Source organism: Eubalaena glacialis, chromosome 2 (genome assembly GCF_028564815.1).
Source record: "Eubalaena glacialis isolate mEubGla1 chromosome 2, mEubGla1.1.hap2.+ XY, whole genome shotgun sequence".
Classification (NCBI taxonomy): Eukaryota; Metazoa; Chordata; class Mammalia; order Artiodactyla; family Balaenidae; genus Eubalaena; species Eubalaena glacialis.
In genome coordinates, this window is record NC_083717.1 from 76614104 (window position 1) to 76630235 (window position 16132).

General features: G+C 35.6%; 1 protein-coding gene across 7 annotated transcripts in view; it reads right to left on the reverse strand.

Annotated features, from left to right (window-relative positions):
* Window positions 1-3860: 3860 nt before the first annotated feature.
* RNF111 (ring finger protein 111) overlaps window positions 3861-16132 on the reverse strand; it is an 82994-nt gene continuing 70722 nt past the window's right edge. For 3 of the 7 annotated variants that reach the window (XM_061182068.1, XM_061182063.1, XM_061182069.1), the window contains 6 exons: window positions 14531-14683; window positions 13408-13534; window positions 9754-9846; window positions 8654-8749; window positions 7498-7625; window positions 3861-5467 (listed from right to left, as the gene is read on the reverse strand). In XM_061182068.1, coding sequence (XP_061038051.1) covers window positions 5350-5467; window positions 7498-7625; window positions 8654-8749; window positions 9754-9846; window positions 13408-13534; window positions 14531-14683 — 715 coding nt within the window. In that variant the 3' untranslated portion in view covers window positions 3861-5349. The remainder of the gene's footprint in view (window positions 5468-7497; window positions 7626-8653; window positions 8750-9753; window positions 9847-13407; window positions 13535-14530; window positions 14684-16132) is intronic. The other 4 variants (XM_061182067.1, XM_061182065.1, XM_061182064.1 and 1 more) reach the window with 4 other exon arrangements.

Consider the following 16132-nt stretch of genomic DNA (forward strand, 5'->3'; position numbering starts at 1 on the left):
AACAGCCATGTGAGTGAGCCATCTTGGAAACACATCTTCCAGACCCAGTAATGGCGTCAGATGACTGCAGCCCCAGCTATCACCTTGACTGTAACTTCATGAGACTCCCTGAGCCAGAAGCACCAAGCTAAGCTGCTCCCAAATTCCTGACCCACAGAAACTAAGATGTTTGATGTTTAAGCCACTAAGTTTTAGGGTAACCAAACAATAGATAGGTAATACAAACCTTTGGGGTTTGGGGCGTGTGTGGCTAACAACAAAGTTCTAGGAACCCAGGTACACCATAGCTTATTCTCTGAGCAAATACTAACAGTACGGTAGTCTAGATAGCAGTTCAATAAAGATATCCATTCCTTTTTAAAGCCAGGCTGGAAGACTTACCATATCTCTTCCAATTCCCTTGTCAAAAACTCTTCTTGAGAATCTAAAAAACAGAATCCTTAGGATAACAGGTTTGGAGCATCCCATATTATGAGCCAGATTGGAAATCTGAGTATCTTGAGCTGTGCTACCAGCCACACAGGCAATGGCAGAAGCCAAACTCTTCCTTTCTGTAACACAACATTATCAATAACAATCTGCAGAAGTTTACTCTCCAAAGCACCCCCCCACCCTGCACACATACTGTATACCACCACCTAAAGCAAAACTGACTCAGCGTAGCACACAATGAAAATTACTGTTTAGTAAATCTAACCATTCTCGGTAGTGATGATAAAGGATTACAGGAGACATGCAATTTCTTTGGGCTAATCAAAAGCTTCTCCTGGAAACCTACACCTTCCACACACTCTCGGTCTCTCTAAGAATAAGCCTAGAAGCAGCTAATACAATAACATAGGCAGCTCCGCAGTGTGCTTAATTAATCCTTAATGGGCACCAGATCCCTGCATAACACAATTTGATGGGGAGAAAAATTAGGAGAGATCGAGAAATTCTAGCTGTTAATCTCTCCGTAATATTTTCTTTTAGCTCAGAGAGGCAAATGGTTTCACATCCTGTGCCAAGTCTGATCTATTGGCAGCAGCTGCCTAAAACACAGCATTGGACGGTTTTTACGGGTAACTATGTGCCTGATGTGACTTCAAAGCAAAGGAACATGTGCTGGGAATCTTCCATTCCTCTGGTAGAAGAAAAATTTGAAGGGCTGAAGAGGATTGTTCATTCTTATCTAGTAATCAGTCGCTTGGACTCAGGAAGAGTAAAGATTACAGCAAACACTGATCTATGGTTCAGCATCTCGCTATGCTACCATTTGTCAGCAAGGGCAAGGGTATTTGGGCGGTGGGGTGGGATGCAGCAAGCATTGGGAGAACGTATCTTCTTAAGTATGTCCTATATGCAAAGGACTCATCTCATTTAATTCTAATGACAAACTATTTCTGTTACAGATAAGAAAGATGAAGCTCAGAAAGGTTAAGTTTTTTAGAGTTACACAATTCTAAGCCCAAGTCTGTCTGCCACTAAAGACTATATTTTTTTCAAAACTCCAAAAGATCAACTGTGTGGCCTGTGAATCTGTACAGAATACAAAGGAGAGAGAAGGCCCAGCAGGCCCAACCACAAAAGTGGTAACATTTATTTTTCTTAGAAAGAAACAGCTGTTTTGGACATAACTCTTAATTCAAGGAAATGAGTGAAATCTATAACTGAGAGAAAATATTTCAATATTGATATATCCAATACTGTGACATGTCAAGTCTTGAATAAGCAAGAAAATTTACTGTTCCCAGAGGTTTTGGAAGTTAAATTAGAAATCAGGACGCAGGGCTTCCCCGGTGGCACAGTGGTTAAGAACCCGCCTGCCAATGCAGGGGACACGGGTTCAAGCCCTGGTCCGGGAAGGTCCCACATGCCGCGGAGCAGCTAAGCCCGCGCGCCACAACTAAGCCTGCACTCTAGAGCCTGCGAGCCACAGCTACTGAAGCCTGAGTGCCACAACTTCTGAAGCCCACGCGCCTAGAGCTCATGTTCTGCAACAAGAGAAGCGACCGCAATGAGAAGCCCGCGCACCGCAGCGAAGAGTAGCCCCAGCTCGCCGCAACTAAAGCAAGCCCGCACGCGTAGCAACAAAGACCCAACGCAGCCAAAAATAAATAAACTAATTAATTTAAAAAAAATCAGGATGCAGTTAATAACCAAAATGGGAAAAGAATTTGAAAAAGAATAGATCCATGTCTATGTATAACTGAATCACTCTGCTGTACACCTGAAACACAACATTGTAAATCAACTATACTCCAATATAAAATAAAAATTTTTTAAAAATCAGAGATATGGGGACATATGTATATGTATAACTGATTCACTTTGTTATAAAGCAGAAACTAACACACCATTGTAAAGCAATTATACTCCAATAAAGATGTTTAAAAAAAAATTCAGGATGCATTTTCTACAAAATTAAGCTATTCCCATTTATGAAAAACTAATAATAAAATGTCTACAGAGTTTACATTTTAATTTGTATTACAAATAGCATTTTTAAAACAGAGCTAGTTTTCTGTCTGTCAAATAGTTATGGTTCAAATGATGAAATGTGCTAGCAGCTTAAACAAAATCACCAGATAAAAAAAATGTTTCAAATATCAGTTTATCACTTGCATATTAACAACGATGAACGTAAGGATTTGCTGACAAAAGAGTTTTAAAGTATTTGGATAGCTATCACTGAAATTTTCGTTTTGACATAGATGTAGCAGGATATGGAAGACACCAAAACAAAGCACAGAAAAGTTAAAATACTAAAAATTATTTTCTTTCTCACTTGGTTCATTACTAATCACATTTTTCTGTAATTAACTGCAGTAGCTTAAGAAGCTCCTGCATTAACAATTCAGGTATATGCTACAAATACTTGCATAAAATAAATTTTAAAGTAATGATACTTCAGATTTTAAAAAAATCAGTAGCAATCATTAAACAGGTCAATAAGTAGTTGTGCATCTAAATCTGATATAATATTAAAAAAAGAGAGAAATCTATCTGTATTTGTGTTTTGGGGAGCATCAAGAGGACTCCATTGTATAGAATTCTCCCCATCTTACTCCTTGGCACAAACCCTGGGTTTTCCAGTGGTAAAGTCCTACATCCATCACAGGCTACCTGAAGACAGGCTACTAGCTCTTGTCCCCAGTAAGATGGCAAACAAAGTCTCTCTCTTTTTCTCTCTCTCATTCTGTCTTGCCACTCCTCCCACAACCCTTCTACAACTGCAGCTTAATCATCTAGTATTCTTTTTTTTTTTTTAATTATTATTATAATTTTTTTTTTTGGCTGCATTGGGTCTTCGTTGCGGTGCGCGGGCTTCTCACTGAGGTGGCTTCTCTTGTCGCGGAGCATGGGCTCTAGGCACGCGGGCTTCAGTAATTGCAGCACGCGGGCTCAGTAGTTGTGGCTCGTGGGCTCTAGAGCACAGACTCAGTAGTTGTGGCGCATGGGCTTAGTTGCCCGTTGGCATGTGGGATCTTCCCGGACCAGGGATTGAACCCGTGTCCCCTGCATTGGCAGGCTGATTCTTAACCACTGCACCACAAGGTAAGTCCCTGGTATTCTTTTTAAATGTATTATTTTATATCCAAATTTCTAAACCATAGTCCATCCTCCATCTCTACACATACTATGTTGAAGCATGCTTATACTGACAATTACTATGGTGTAACATTTACTAATACAAAACAAGGGCAAGTAGCCATAACTGAATGAATACAAACATCAAATTATGCAAATGTCAACTTGAGTGAGATCACTGTTTTGAATTCCAAGATGTTCAGTGTAAACAGTTTTATAAAAATGAATTATGAAACACAAAGACAATAGAAATATAAGTTATTTATTAATCAATCCACTTACAAAGCAGGTGGCTTAATGCAAGCTTATCGACATCTTCACATATGATCCATGGGAACATGTCTTCCACATACAGACAGTGATGTTACTGACTGATGCATTTGCAATCTCGGGCATATTAAGCATATTTAGACAAATAAAATTAGGCTATCCTGTATATGAAAGTATCTTGATAATACACATCCTTAAGTGGATTAAAACTTTCTCCAAAGGAGAAATGTTAGTACATTAACTTAACTTTAATATTCTATATTATGCAGTAAATCTTAACTATAGAAATTAAAATTTTTAAATCAGTGATCGACTCTTGGTAATGTATGAAGTGGGAGTCTAAAACCAGAGCAACAGTAGGTTGACAGTATAATTTGTGCCTCACAGTATCTGCAGATTTACTGTTTTCAAGTTTAAAGAGAAATAAAACAAGAGACATGTAGATTCAGCTGACTTTATTTATCTTTAAACTAATAAAAATCCCTTTAAAAGTGATCCTGGGACCTTTAGAAGTTCTATGAATGCACAGATACCTGCCGATGATTGCAATTCTAAATCCTGACTAAATGTGTTTACAAAAATCAATGTAAGCAGATATCTTTAATATACGTGCTTAGCAGAAGACTGAACAAAATTCTACATGTCTTCTCCAATTTCCCTAAAATTTTGTTAAATCTGCAAGTATGTACAATCCAGCTAATTGGAATTACTATTTAGTGTTCATCAGAGCTGTTTCACAGCAGCAAAAATTGAATCTGGGAAATAAAATTCTAATCGATGTAGGAAAAAGATAAATACAATCATAACAGCAGTCTAAATGTATGATATCAATATTCAACTCTATCTGCATTGTGCTGAAAGGAAAAGGATACACCAAGAAAATTTCTATTGATCACTCTGGTGATGTGAATACCACCTGCATCTGATTGAAAATGGTTTGTATTCTGTTCCCAGTATCAAGAATGGTATTTAACTCAGAACTCCATATTGTAAATATACAGCAGCCATTTTGTCCTAATTAAGGAATGTCTTAATACACAATATTATCATTTTCTAGAGGATCTTTATACATTAAACTAAAGTACATGATTGATTAAATTAAACGTTAGTAATGGATAAAAAAAAAATTCATAATTCTCAAGACCTGGTACTATGTAAAAAACAAAAAGACCACGAAATTCTACTTACTAAAGCAGCTAATCTTGCCTGCAAGTTTAGGGTCACAAGCCCATAATATGTGCAAAGAAATGCAATACAAGGAACCATGCAAAAATACAGTAAAATGATATAGGAAAAATGTCAAATCTAGAAAAAAAAAGCTTTTATAAATACATCAAAATCAACTGTATACATAAACTGTAGGTCTAGCATTAGTTGTACCATATAGCAGAGCCAGCACTCTAAGTTCACGGCTTCCAAATCTGCGCAGGTAAGTCATGCCATCTTTGGTAGACTGCAGTACCAGGAGGGTGGGAATGAGAGGGAGGGTAAGAGTTCTGAAACATGGTGTCAACTTTCACTTGGCAGCTGGGCCTCAATGTCCACTCTGCATATGGGGCACTTCTTATTGGTAATCAACCACTGGTCAACACACACTTGGTGGAAAAGGTGCATACAGGGAAGGCGTCTATTATAGGCAAACAAAACAAAAAGCAAAAAATTAATTTTATGACAAGTGTAGTGGCATTTATTTTTAAACAAATGATACATGTAATAATTCAGTAATGTTCTGAAGTTACTAAACATTTTTCTCTTCTGTTAAAAAAACAAACCAAAAAAAAAACACCCCTCCAAAAAACACCCCTCCGTACTCAAGAGTTACACCTACATTAAATTAATACTCTGGGCAATATAATGTATAAATGACCAAGATAATTAACTGTCACAGGTATGGAATCAAATTATGTAAAATCTCAAGAATTTTAAGAACAACAATTACATTAGCAATTATTCCAGCTTCACTTCTCTACATGAGCTGCCAATGCACTGGAGTTGGCAATATGTTTCCTGTAACATAATATTTTAAGTACATTTTTAAATATCAAATCATTGTTTTGTGAAGCACTTTCAAAAAAAATCTCATTTAATTCTCTCTCAAAAACCTTAGAACTGGGGCTTCCCTGGTGGCGCAGTGGTTGAGAGTCTGCCTGCCAATGCAGGGGACGTGGGTTCGAGCCCTGGTCTGGGAGGATCCCACATGCCGCGGAGCAACTGGGCCCGTGAGCCACAATTGCTGAGCCTGCGCGTCTGGAGCCTGTGCTCCGCAACAGGAGAGGCCGCGATGGTGAGGGGCCCGCGCACCGCGATGAAGAGTGGCCCCCACTTGCCACAACTAGAGAGAGCCCTCGCACGGAAACGAAGACCCAACACAGCCATAAATAAATAAGTAAAACTAAAAAAAAAAAAAAAAAAAACTTTAGAACTTATGTTGTAAATATACAGCAGCCATATCATACTGATTAAGGAATGTCTTAATATGCAATATTATTTTCTGTCTACAGGATCTTTACACATTAAATTTAAGTACCTGATTGATTAAAGGTTAATAATATTGTTTTCATGTTATATCCACTTAATTCTATGCTACTCTTTTAAAAGTAGGTTAAAAAGAGATGTTTACTTTAGTACACTACACTACCAATTAGAAATTGAGAAATAAAGAAATAATATTATGGTAATAAATATTACCCATGCAATAACAGGGTAATGTTAAATCTAAGTGTAACAGTAGGATAAAAGTTACTGACTTAAGTGTCCATTTCAACTTCCACCCCCGTTAAGAGTTGTCACACATTTCAGACTTCCTAATATTTTGTAAAAATAGCTAAAAAGAGGTGTTCCAATTATTCCTTGCACAGTATTGTCAATATTGTAAAAACAATTATCATCCATATTTATAAATCTTCACTGGAAATACAGTGTTCAAATAACCTTATATGTGGTATAGTAGACAACTTTTTATAACATTTTTTCTCTCTCTTAGCCAACTGAAGAAATACGATAAAGTTTTCCGTATAAACCAGGGCAACAAAACTACTATACAGTTTTTATATATGTTATAGAACTTGTTTCATATGGGATTATGTTACATTAGAAAAAAACAGAAGAGGAACAAAACAATTAACTTAAGAGATTATAAAAAGAGAAGTCTAAAATTAATATTTGGTTAGCATAATAGCATTTCCTAAATCACAAAGTTGCAAGAAGAAAACAGTCTACAAACTGAGAGGAAATTTTAGAACAAGATTACTTTATAAAAGATGCTGTAAAACAAACTGCATGGAGCTAATATGGATCCCCCTCGTTAAGCTCTGGAGAATACATTAATATATCTGTCCTGGCCTCCAAAGCCTCTCACCTCTCAAATTCTCCTTCCTGCAAGATTTAAAGAAGACAATTTTGACCACAAAATTTCCCTGGCCAAGTCTTGGTGTGGCCCCAAAACAGGTAGTATATTTCCCATCCACACCGCTTTGCTGTTAATACAGAGACTTTAATCTTTTTTATTCTTTCACTCACTATAAGAAGGCAATCCTACATGTCAGAGACTGGTAACAGGGTATGCCAGGAGTAATCTTTATTTGGGTTCTGGTCTACTTTCAAATAAAATCTTGTACAGTTTTGACAACGGATTTTAGATAATTAGTGTCTAGTTACCTCACATCTTCACCTTCCTCTAAAATAGACAAACAGATAGTACATTTTTCCTCTGTGTCTTCCTCAGTCCCTTCTTCCCCATCTTGTTTGCAGTGCAGTTTCCTCTGTGAGAACCAATCAGTTGTTACCTTATTAGTAGAGATGACATTATTGAACAACTGAGTAAAGTCTGTGTTTATTTGAAAAACAAAACAAAACAAAACCACACATTCACCCACAACTTATTTCCCAGGTAAAACTGTCATGAATTAAAGGATGAATTAAGTGACTATTATCAAGTAAGTGTTCTTGTAAGACCCTTAAATAATCAGCATCAAAAGCAAAATTAAAAGTAACAGAAATTCATTAGTTTGAAATTTATCATTTTCAATCCACAATTAGAATACTATGTACTATTTTTGTCCTATCATGAGCACAGCCAAATAAACTTTACTTTACTAATGAATATTTCAAATAACATTCAAAAAATTAATGCTAATTATAGTATTTAGCTTAAACAGTTGAAAGGACTTTAATGGTTATACCTCATTAATACTCTTAGAAAAAGGACGAAAAATACAATGAACAGAAATTTCACACTTTATTAGTCTCTATAGCATAGAACATTGTTGTCTGTTGAAAGAAATTTATTTATCATGCTTAGTCCATAACTTCTAGATGTAATACTACATAAGGAATATAAGGGTAGAATATAAGAAATGTAGGTCAATTAAATGTCCATCAAAATAACTGACTAGTTAAATTATGGTACTACTGTATGATGGAATTCTGTATAAGCGATTAAAAAGAATATGGATCATCTGTAGGTGCTGATATAGAATGAAAAGAAAATGTGCAAAAATGTGTGTATATTATCCCTTTTATTTTTAAAAGTGAAAGAAAAATATATACATATGCATATTATTAAAAATATGTGGAAGACTACCTAAGAAATCTTTAAGCATGATTTTTCTTCTGGGAAGGAAAACTAGGATCAGTAGGGTAACAGACTTCCGAGTATATATTTTTATACTTTCAATTTTTTTAACCATATGCATGTATTGTTTTAATAATAAAAAATGTAGTTGCTAGACTGCACAAACTCAAAGGAAGTCCATAATATTAAATGTTATGCATTTCAATAATAATGTAGATGTTTCATAGAATAAATTCTTACTTTTTTGTATTTATGTGGATATGTACATCTTTCAATTGTCCCCTGGGATGCTCCACGATTGACATTTCCTAGTCTTTCTTCCAAATGAATAAGTTCCTGAAGGTGAAGAATAACTAGTATTAAAAGTCAGGATGATTATTCCTTGAACAGCACTGTCAATACTGTAAAAGCAATAAAGTTCCATATTTATAAACCTGCAATGTAAATAGAGTATTCAAAAAGCCATATATACGGTAAGGCAAATGACTGTTTATAATTCTTTTCTCAGCCAACTGAAGTGGTATGGCAAAGTTATCCTTGCAGACTACCACATGGTACTATGTACGTCAGTAAGCATGTATGCATGCATGTAAAAGATGAAATCATTGTAGTAAAATAGGGAAACAAGTCAAACAATAGTTCTAAGTCCCAATGACTCCAACTTCCAAACTGACATGAAGAAACAAAACTTTACATCAGGGACTTCCCTGCTGGTGCAGTGGTTAAGAATCCGCCTGCCAATGCAGGGGACAGGGGTTCGAGCCCTGGTCCGGGAAGATCCCACATGCCGCGGAGCAGCTGGGCCCGTGAGCCACAACTACTGAGCCTGCGCGTCTGGAGCCTGTGCTCCGCAACAAGAGAGGCCGCGATAGCAAGAGGCCCGCGCACCGCGATGAAGAGTGGCCCCCACTTGCCGCAACTAGAGAAAGCCCTCGCACAGAAACAAAGACTCAACGCAACCAAAAATAAAAATAAATAAATCAAACTATTCCCTTTAAAAAAAAAAAAAAAAGCATTAAGGTTTTTCTCCCACATTTAATAGTATGGTTCTTTATCTGATATTTATATTAACTCAATAAATTTCTACATTCTTCTGTATTAGATATTTTCATTTACTCTTCTTCAAATACTTGGGTAACTTCTGACACTAAAATTAATATCACTTATAAACCTTTCTATAATAATCCCTAGAAGCAATATCAGAAATTCAGGTATTTTACTGCTTTCAGATCCCCAGCCACTGCAGCAATCCTATACAGTTGTAAATATTAATATTACATATATTCTCTCTCTGCATTACGGATACTGTGGCAAATATCTTCATTAATTTTATTACATACCTCAAAATTGCCCCTGAAAGGACCTCTGAATGATGTTCCATCCAAGCCTGATGAAATGTAACGAATGTGAGGATAGCCTGCCATGTCAGGAACCTATTTTAGTAGAAGAGATAGGCTAAATCAATTAAGAATAGGCTCAAGTTTTGCTGCTACCATTGAATAATTCAGACACTCAATTCTCTCCATCCAGCTTCTCACAAAAATCAACTTCAATAAGTATATATAGCTCCAAAAAAGCATTCTGTTAACAGGTTCCTCTTCAAAAATGATCTCTTTTATAATAACTCAAACCGTCATCAGAAGGAAATAAAAAAAAAAAGGAAACAGCAGTTCCATGAGATAACAATTCTCTTCTACTTGATTTATTTTGCACAAAGAATCCTAAGTAGAAAATACTCAAACCTAAGAATGATGTTCTTAGTAGCCTAAACGTATAAAGGCTAAAATCTTATAAGATCTGATCAATTTCAGAGAGCTTTATTGAACAGTATTAAGAAACAGAAATGCACAAAATTTTCCAACAAAACTTAACTTCAACATAAAAGTTTTACTTCCCTTCCTCTAACTCCCAAATAGCCAAAGGTACCCTTGGCTCCTTTTTTGCTTTGGCTCTGTTAGTGAAAGTTTTAACAGTGTTTTCTAATTTTTTTGTTAGGCATAGTCAATCCTCATTATTCATGGATCTCTTTTTTGTGAACTCACCTACTTGAGAGAATTTATTTGTAACTCCAAAATCAATAGTCATGCTCTCACAGTCATTCATGGACCTGCACAGAGCAGCAAAAAATCTGAGTTGCCCAATACGTGTTCCCAGCTGAGGAAGAAGACCCTGCCTAGTTGTTTCAGCTCTTACACTGTAAACAAGTGTCTTTTTTGCAATCTACCTAGTGCGATGTTTGTCACATTTTTGTGCTATTTATAGATCGTTTTATTGTTTAAAATGGCTCCCAAACAAAATGCTTAATTGCTGGCTAGTGTTCCTAAGTGCAAGAAGGTTGTGATGTGCTTTATGCAGAAAATATGTGTAGATAAGCTTCATTCAGGCATGAGTTATGGTGGTGTTGGCCATGAGATCAATATTAATGAATCAACAGTATATGTCAAATAAGGTGTCTCTAAACAGAAAAACACATTAAAACAAGGTGACGCATTGATTGGTTGTTGTGACTAGAAGCTTGCAATAACCTAGGGCTGTATTTACCCTTAGGAATAATATTGGGTTGGCCAAGAAGTTCGTTTGGGTTTTTCCATACGATGTTACAGAAAAACCCGAACGAACTTTTTGGCCACACCAATAGTTCAATATCTGCTTAGTCAGCGTTCACAGCAAATCTACACAACATAACTACCATGAATAACGAGAGCTGACCGTAGTGTTAGGAAAGGGAGATACTGAGACAGAGCACCATTCTTCCATTTTTATAAATAAATCTCCAAAATTATTTTTTAATCAGCTTCGCTGAATCATAACATACTTCTAGCAGGTTTTACAGCTTTAAAGGACAATTCACACATGGAAAAGAATTTAAAATAAGCAATAACTTTTACCCTTCAAATAGCCTAGTATTTAAATATCTGCAATTTTCCTCATAATCAAGATCAATAGTACCCAGCTTTAAGCAGATAATCTAACTTCCTACACATCTCCAAGGAAAATGAAAAAAATCAGAAAGGAACTCCTGCCTTCCAAATTACTTAAACCTGCACTTCTCCTGTAACCCTCCCTAGCCTCCTTTCTCTAGCTTTTAGGGATAAGCTTCCTCTTTCTCCTACTCAAAGGTAAGCTCTTTCACCTGCTCCCTTCTCCTCCTATTCCCCGACCCTGGGTCATCCTTAATTAACTGCTACCCACCCCTTTCCTCGACATCTTCAAACAAGTCCTCCCTAATGTTAACGTTCTGTCTTAAACCTAAAATTACCTTCAAGTTTCTCCAAACCTAAATTACCTCTCTAATCCTGGAACAAATGCCAACCCTATTTCCCACTTTCCCTTCACAGCCAAGTTTATAAAGCAAGTAGTTTATATTCACAGTCTCCACATTTTTTAACCTTCCTTACTGTAATCTAAGAGGCACCCCATCTCCATCCCTCACCACTACTGAAATCACTCTGACAAAAGCCGCCAATAACTACTCCCATGCCAAATGCATTCAACAGTTTTCAAACTTTACTTTTTTGTGATGAAACGCTACTGACCATATTATTTTGACATAATTCTAACTTTATTTCTCCTCAACTTCTCTAGCCAATTCTTGGAATTCTTTGTTTGAAGTACAGTATTATCTTTTAAATATAGTATTATTATTCTCCAAGGTTTTTTTCAATCTCTTGTCAGTCTGACAAATTAGATTAGATTAGATTTTCCTGGAAATCTAATCCTCTTCCATGGATTCATGTAATATGACAGATATGTGACACATATATATTGTACATTGACAGATCACAACCCATCTTTAACTCAGATACCAGTTTATTGTTTGGAGATCCAGACCATAAACCTAACTTCCTACTGGACATCCCACCTTGATACACATATTATCTCATATTCAATATGTCCAAAACCTAACTCACCTAACCCCTTCCCTAAACCCTCATCTAATATTCTCCAACTTAGCGAATGGCAACACCATATACCTAATAACCAAAGCTAGAAATCTGGGAGTCATCCTAAATATTACTCAAATGTATCCCATCATTTTTATGTCAACTACCACTGCCCTTGTTCAGGCATTCACCAACTTTTATCTTTTCTACTATAATGTCCTAACCAGTATCCTTCTCCTACCATGAAATCTATTTTACACACAACTAAAGAGGTGGTCTATTTAACTACAATCTGATTAAATAACTCTAACAACATAAATATGATCAAGACATTCCCCTTTCAATGGTTCCTGAGTCCTAGTTTCTTAGCAGAGCAGATATTTCATTGCTGAATGACCCTCACCCCTAAGATCTAGAAATACCAACTTACTTGGATTTCCTTGTGCTTATGCTATTTGAAAGCTCTTTACATGCTGTAGCCACTGTAAGAGTACCATTCTCAATTCTTCCAAAGCCTGCTTAGAAGTTGCATGTATAATAAAGTGTCTTGGCAACCTTCTCTGCAGTGCCTCTACCCCTACAAGACAAAACTACTCACTTCTCTGTACCACACAATATATGTATTATGTGAAGAACAAACTCAATTTTTGTGGAATTTGTTCTTTAGAACTCAAAATGGATCGACAAAATCTGAATCTGTTCAAATCAGATACAGAGAATTAATACAGTCCTTCTGCTGATCAGAAAATAAAGTATGAATGCATTCTAATGCATTCCTAATGCAGACCCATTACCACTTACAACAGAATAAATCACATGTCCTAGGGAGAGTGGATCAAGATTGTCATCTTCATACAAAAGAAAAAAATTTGTCATTTTTTACATTGCGAAGAGTATATTTTACAATGCAAATACAAACACATATTTTAATATATCTAATACCTTCTTATAGCACAGTTTCAATCTAATAATAATAATTCTCAACTTCTACTGAAACGCCTATTAACAACTAATACGTTAAAAATATTTCCAATAAAATATTTAATTTAGAAAAGGAAGAATAATTTTTGAAGGCAACTATGTCAGAATTTTGAAATGTTCCTATTTTACCATTAAAGGAAGAGCTCCTAATTGCAAGTGATGAAGTCGAGGTGGTGCATGGTAATGGGCCAAGTGAGGATGCAATGCTCCAGGTGTATAAGTAGCTGCAGTCACTCCAGCTTCAATTCCCAGTTCCCTGACAAAAGAGGAGAACAGTTTAAATTTTAGACATCCTTACAGTGTCTTTATTATTAACAGAAATGGGGGATTATGTTTACATTTTTAAAAGTAATCTGAAGATTCTTATCTTACTTAGCTGAGAAAAAAAGATAATTTAGCCCAAAGGATATAACTAATAATTTCAAATTCATTTTAGGAATTAAAATTCAAAGATCCAATTTTGTGAGCATGAGGAGCAAAGCATTTGTATTCAGTTTCATGTCTCACAAAGGAAGGAAATATAATGGATGGTCCCTAAGGTTCCTTCCAATCTAAAAGTCTGATCCTTCTTGAGGAGCATATAGAATAGAGGTTACTTTTTTGGTTTATATGAATGTGCTCCCAGGTCTTCCGTTTGTTGGATAGTGCCTCTGGATTGTTGGCATCAAGGACAATTACCTTATAAAGCAAGGGTAAACAAAATTTTAGAAAGAGTAAAATTTGGTAAATGCCAAATCTTCATTTATTTATTCTCATTTTATGTTTTGTCTCAAAAGTCACTGTGGATCAAGATCTCAATGACTGCCTACAGACAACAGATCCAGAAAGAAAATTACTGCAAATCTGCTTCCATTTCTCTAGGAAAGAACACAAGCCTAGAGGATGCTGGCTGGATTTCCCCTGTCAACAGCAGGGGTTAAGGGTGGTACAGCAAATGTGAGTACAAAGGTGCGGGGTGGTGGATAAAGAAGTTATGAAAAGTTTAGGGAGTTAACTTTTGACGGTAGATCCCTGAAAAACAACAGCAACAAAAAGCTCTACTCCTGTTTGACACGCTCCCTGCCCCAGAACTCAAGTTGCTACTCTTTCCTCTCCAGGTCTCTTAGGACTCACCCAGAGACAGTGCTTCACAGATAAACTGGAATTCAGTTTCTCCACACTACCCTTCTCTAAGCATTCCACTACAAAGTATCTCTTCCAGGTTTCCACCAGGAGAAACTGAGCATAGCTTTGAAATAAACAAGATACTGACCAGGCAGATCTCTCTGGAGCCTGTCGAGGATGTGAGGACATAGTCTGAGGCACATGAATATGATGCCCATGACCATAGTTTGGGTGCATCCTATGTGGATGGGGTGGGGGGCGTTCATGTGCCCGCCTGGAAACACAGAACACAAAAAGACCACTGGAAATAATTGAATAATTGGTTATTTCTTAGTGTAGAAAAAATAATATCGTATTAATATTATAAACATCTACAGATTAGTCTTGAAATTAATTCTATAAATTATAAAAACGTAATATAAAATAATTTAATGATTAATAATAAATCAAGAAACCATAATCCCACAAATTCTCACTGCTCATTTATTACAATGCCTCCAATCTGAATATCACCCAAGGAAAAAGGCAGTTTTAACATTATCTTGCATAACTGCTTTACAGCAAATATTTTAAATAGAATAATAGGAACTAAATGAAAATAAAATTTTAAAAATTAATACTCCAGCATATGCTACAGGCACAAAAAAGTTATTTTATATAAACATATAAAGCAGAAAAATGGAAACTATTTTATTTTGCTTCACCTTTATACTGTAATAACATTCATCCATTTTAATGGATAAAACGTCTAAGAAAAAAATTTTAACCTTGTGCATTTTTTTCAAACACACGCAAATACATGTCAACACATCCAGGGCACTGACATTACCTCCATTCACACTTTATTTGTCATCCCAGCTTATTATATTTTCTCTTTCTAGTCTAAAGTCTGTCAAATTTACAAATGCAAATGGTCATAAAGTTCTAAACAAATGGCACTTAAGAAAAAACAGTTCCACGGATTCATTTTTTATAGTCTAATTCTTACTATTAGTTTCAAACACATTTACAGATTTTGCATGTTTAATCTTAATTTTCTAGATACTGGAAGATATGAATATGAAATTGGCAACTTTCTATATAAAGGGTCACTATATTAGAATGGCAGAAACAGCCGGAGATTCTGAATATAACCTTAAATTATATAACTAAAGAAAGAAGTTACAGATTATTGATTAGATCAAGAGTTTTGCAAACATTCTGGAAGGGCCAAATAGTTAATATTGTTTGCTCTACAGGCTACATGGTCTCTGTTGCAACTACTCAACATAGTTTCTGTAGTGTGAAAGAAGCTACAGACAATACATAGATGAACAAGTGTAGCTGTTTTCAGGCAAACCTTTATTTACCAAAACAGGCAGGCAGAATTAGACCAACAAAGTACGCTGCCCTAAATTAGACTATCAGATCCTGAATTTTCAAAAGAAAACAAAAAGTTCAATTATAGTCTTTTCATAATGCTTGGGGAATATCTTAATATTTAAATTTATAAATAAACTAAGTTAGTAAGACTAGTTTTTCAATGTCAGCTGTTGAAAACTTCTACTAATACCCTTCTTCCCTCTGGTTGGTAACATAAAATAAATCAAATTCAATCTTTAATAACTTTACATCTTGTTACTCAGGATCACCAATTTTAACATTAATCTTTAGTATGGATTACTGAAGAAACAAACAAGAGATTAGTTTGCAAAAATAAATGACTTTGGGTTATATCCTGAAAGGGTTTTGATTTTATTAAATAACCTGA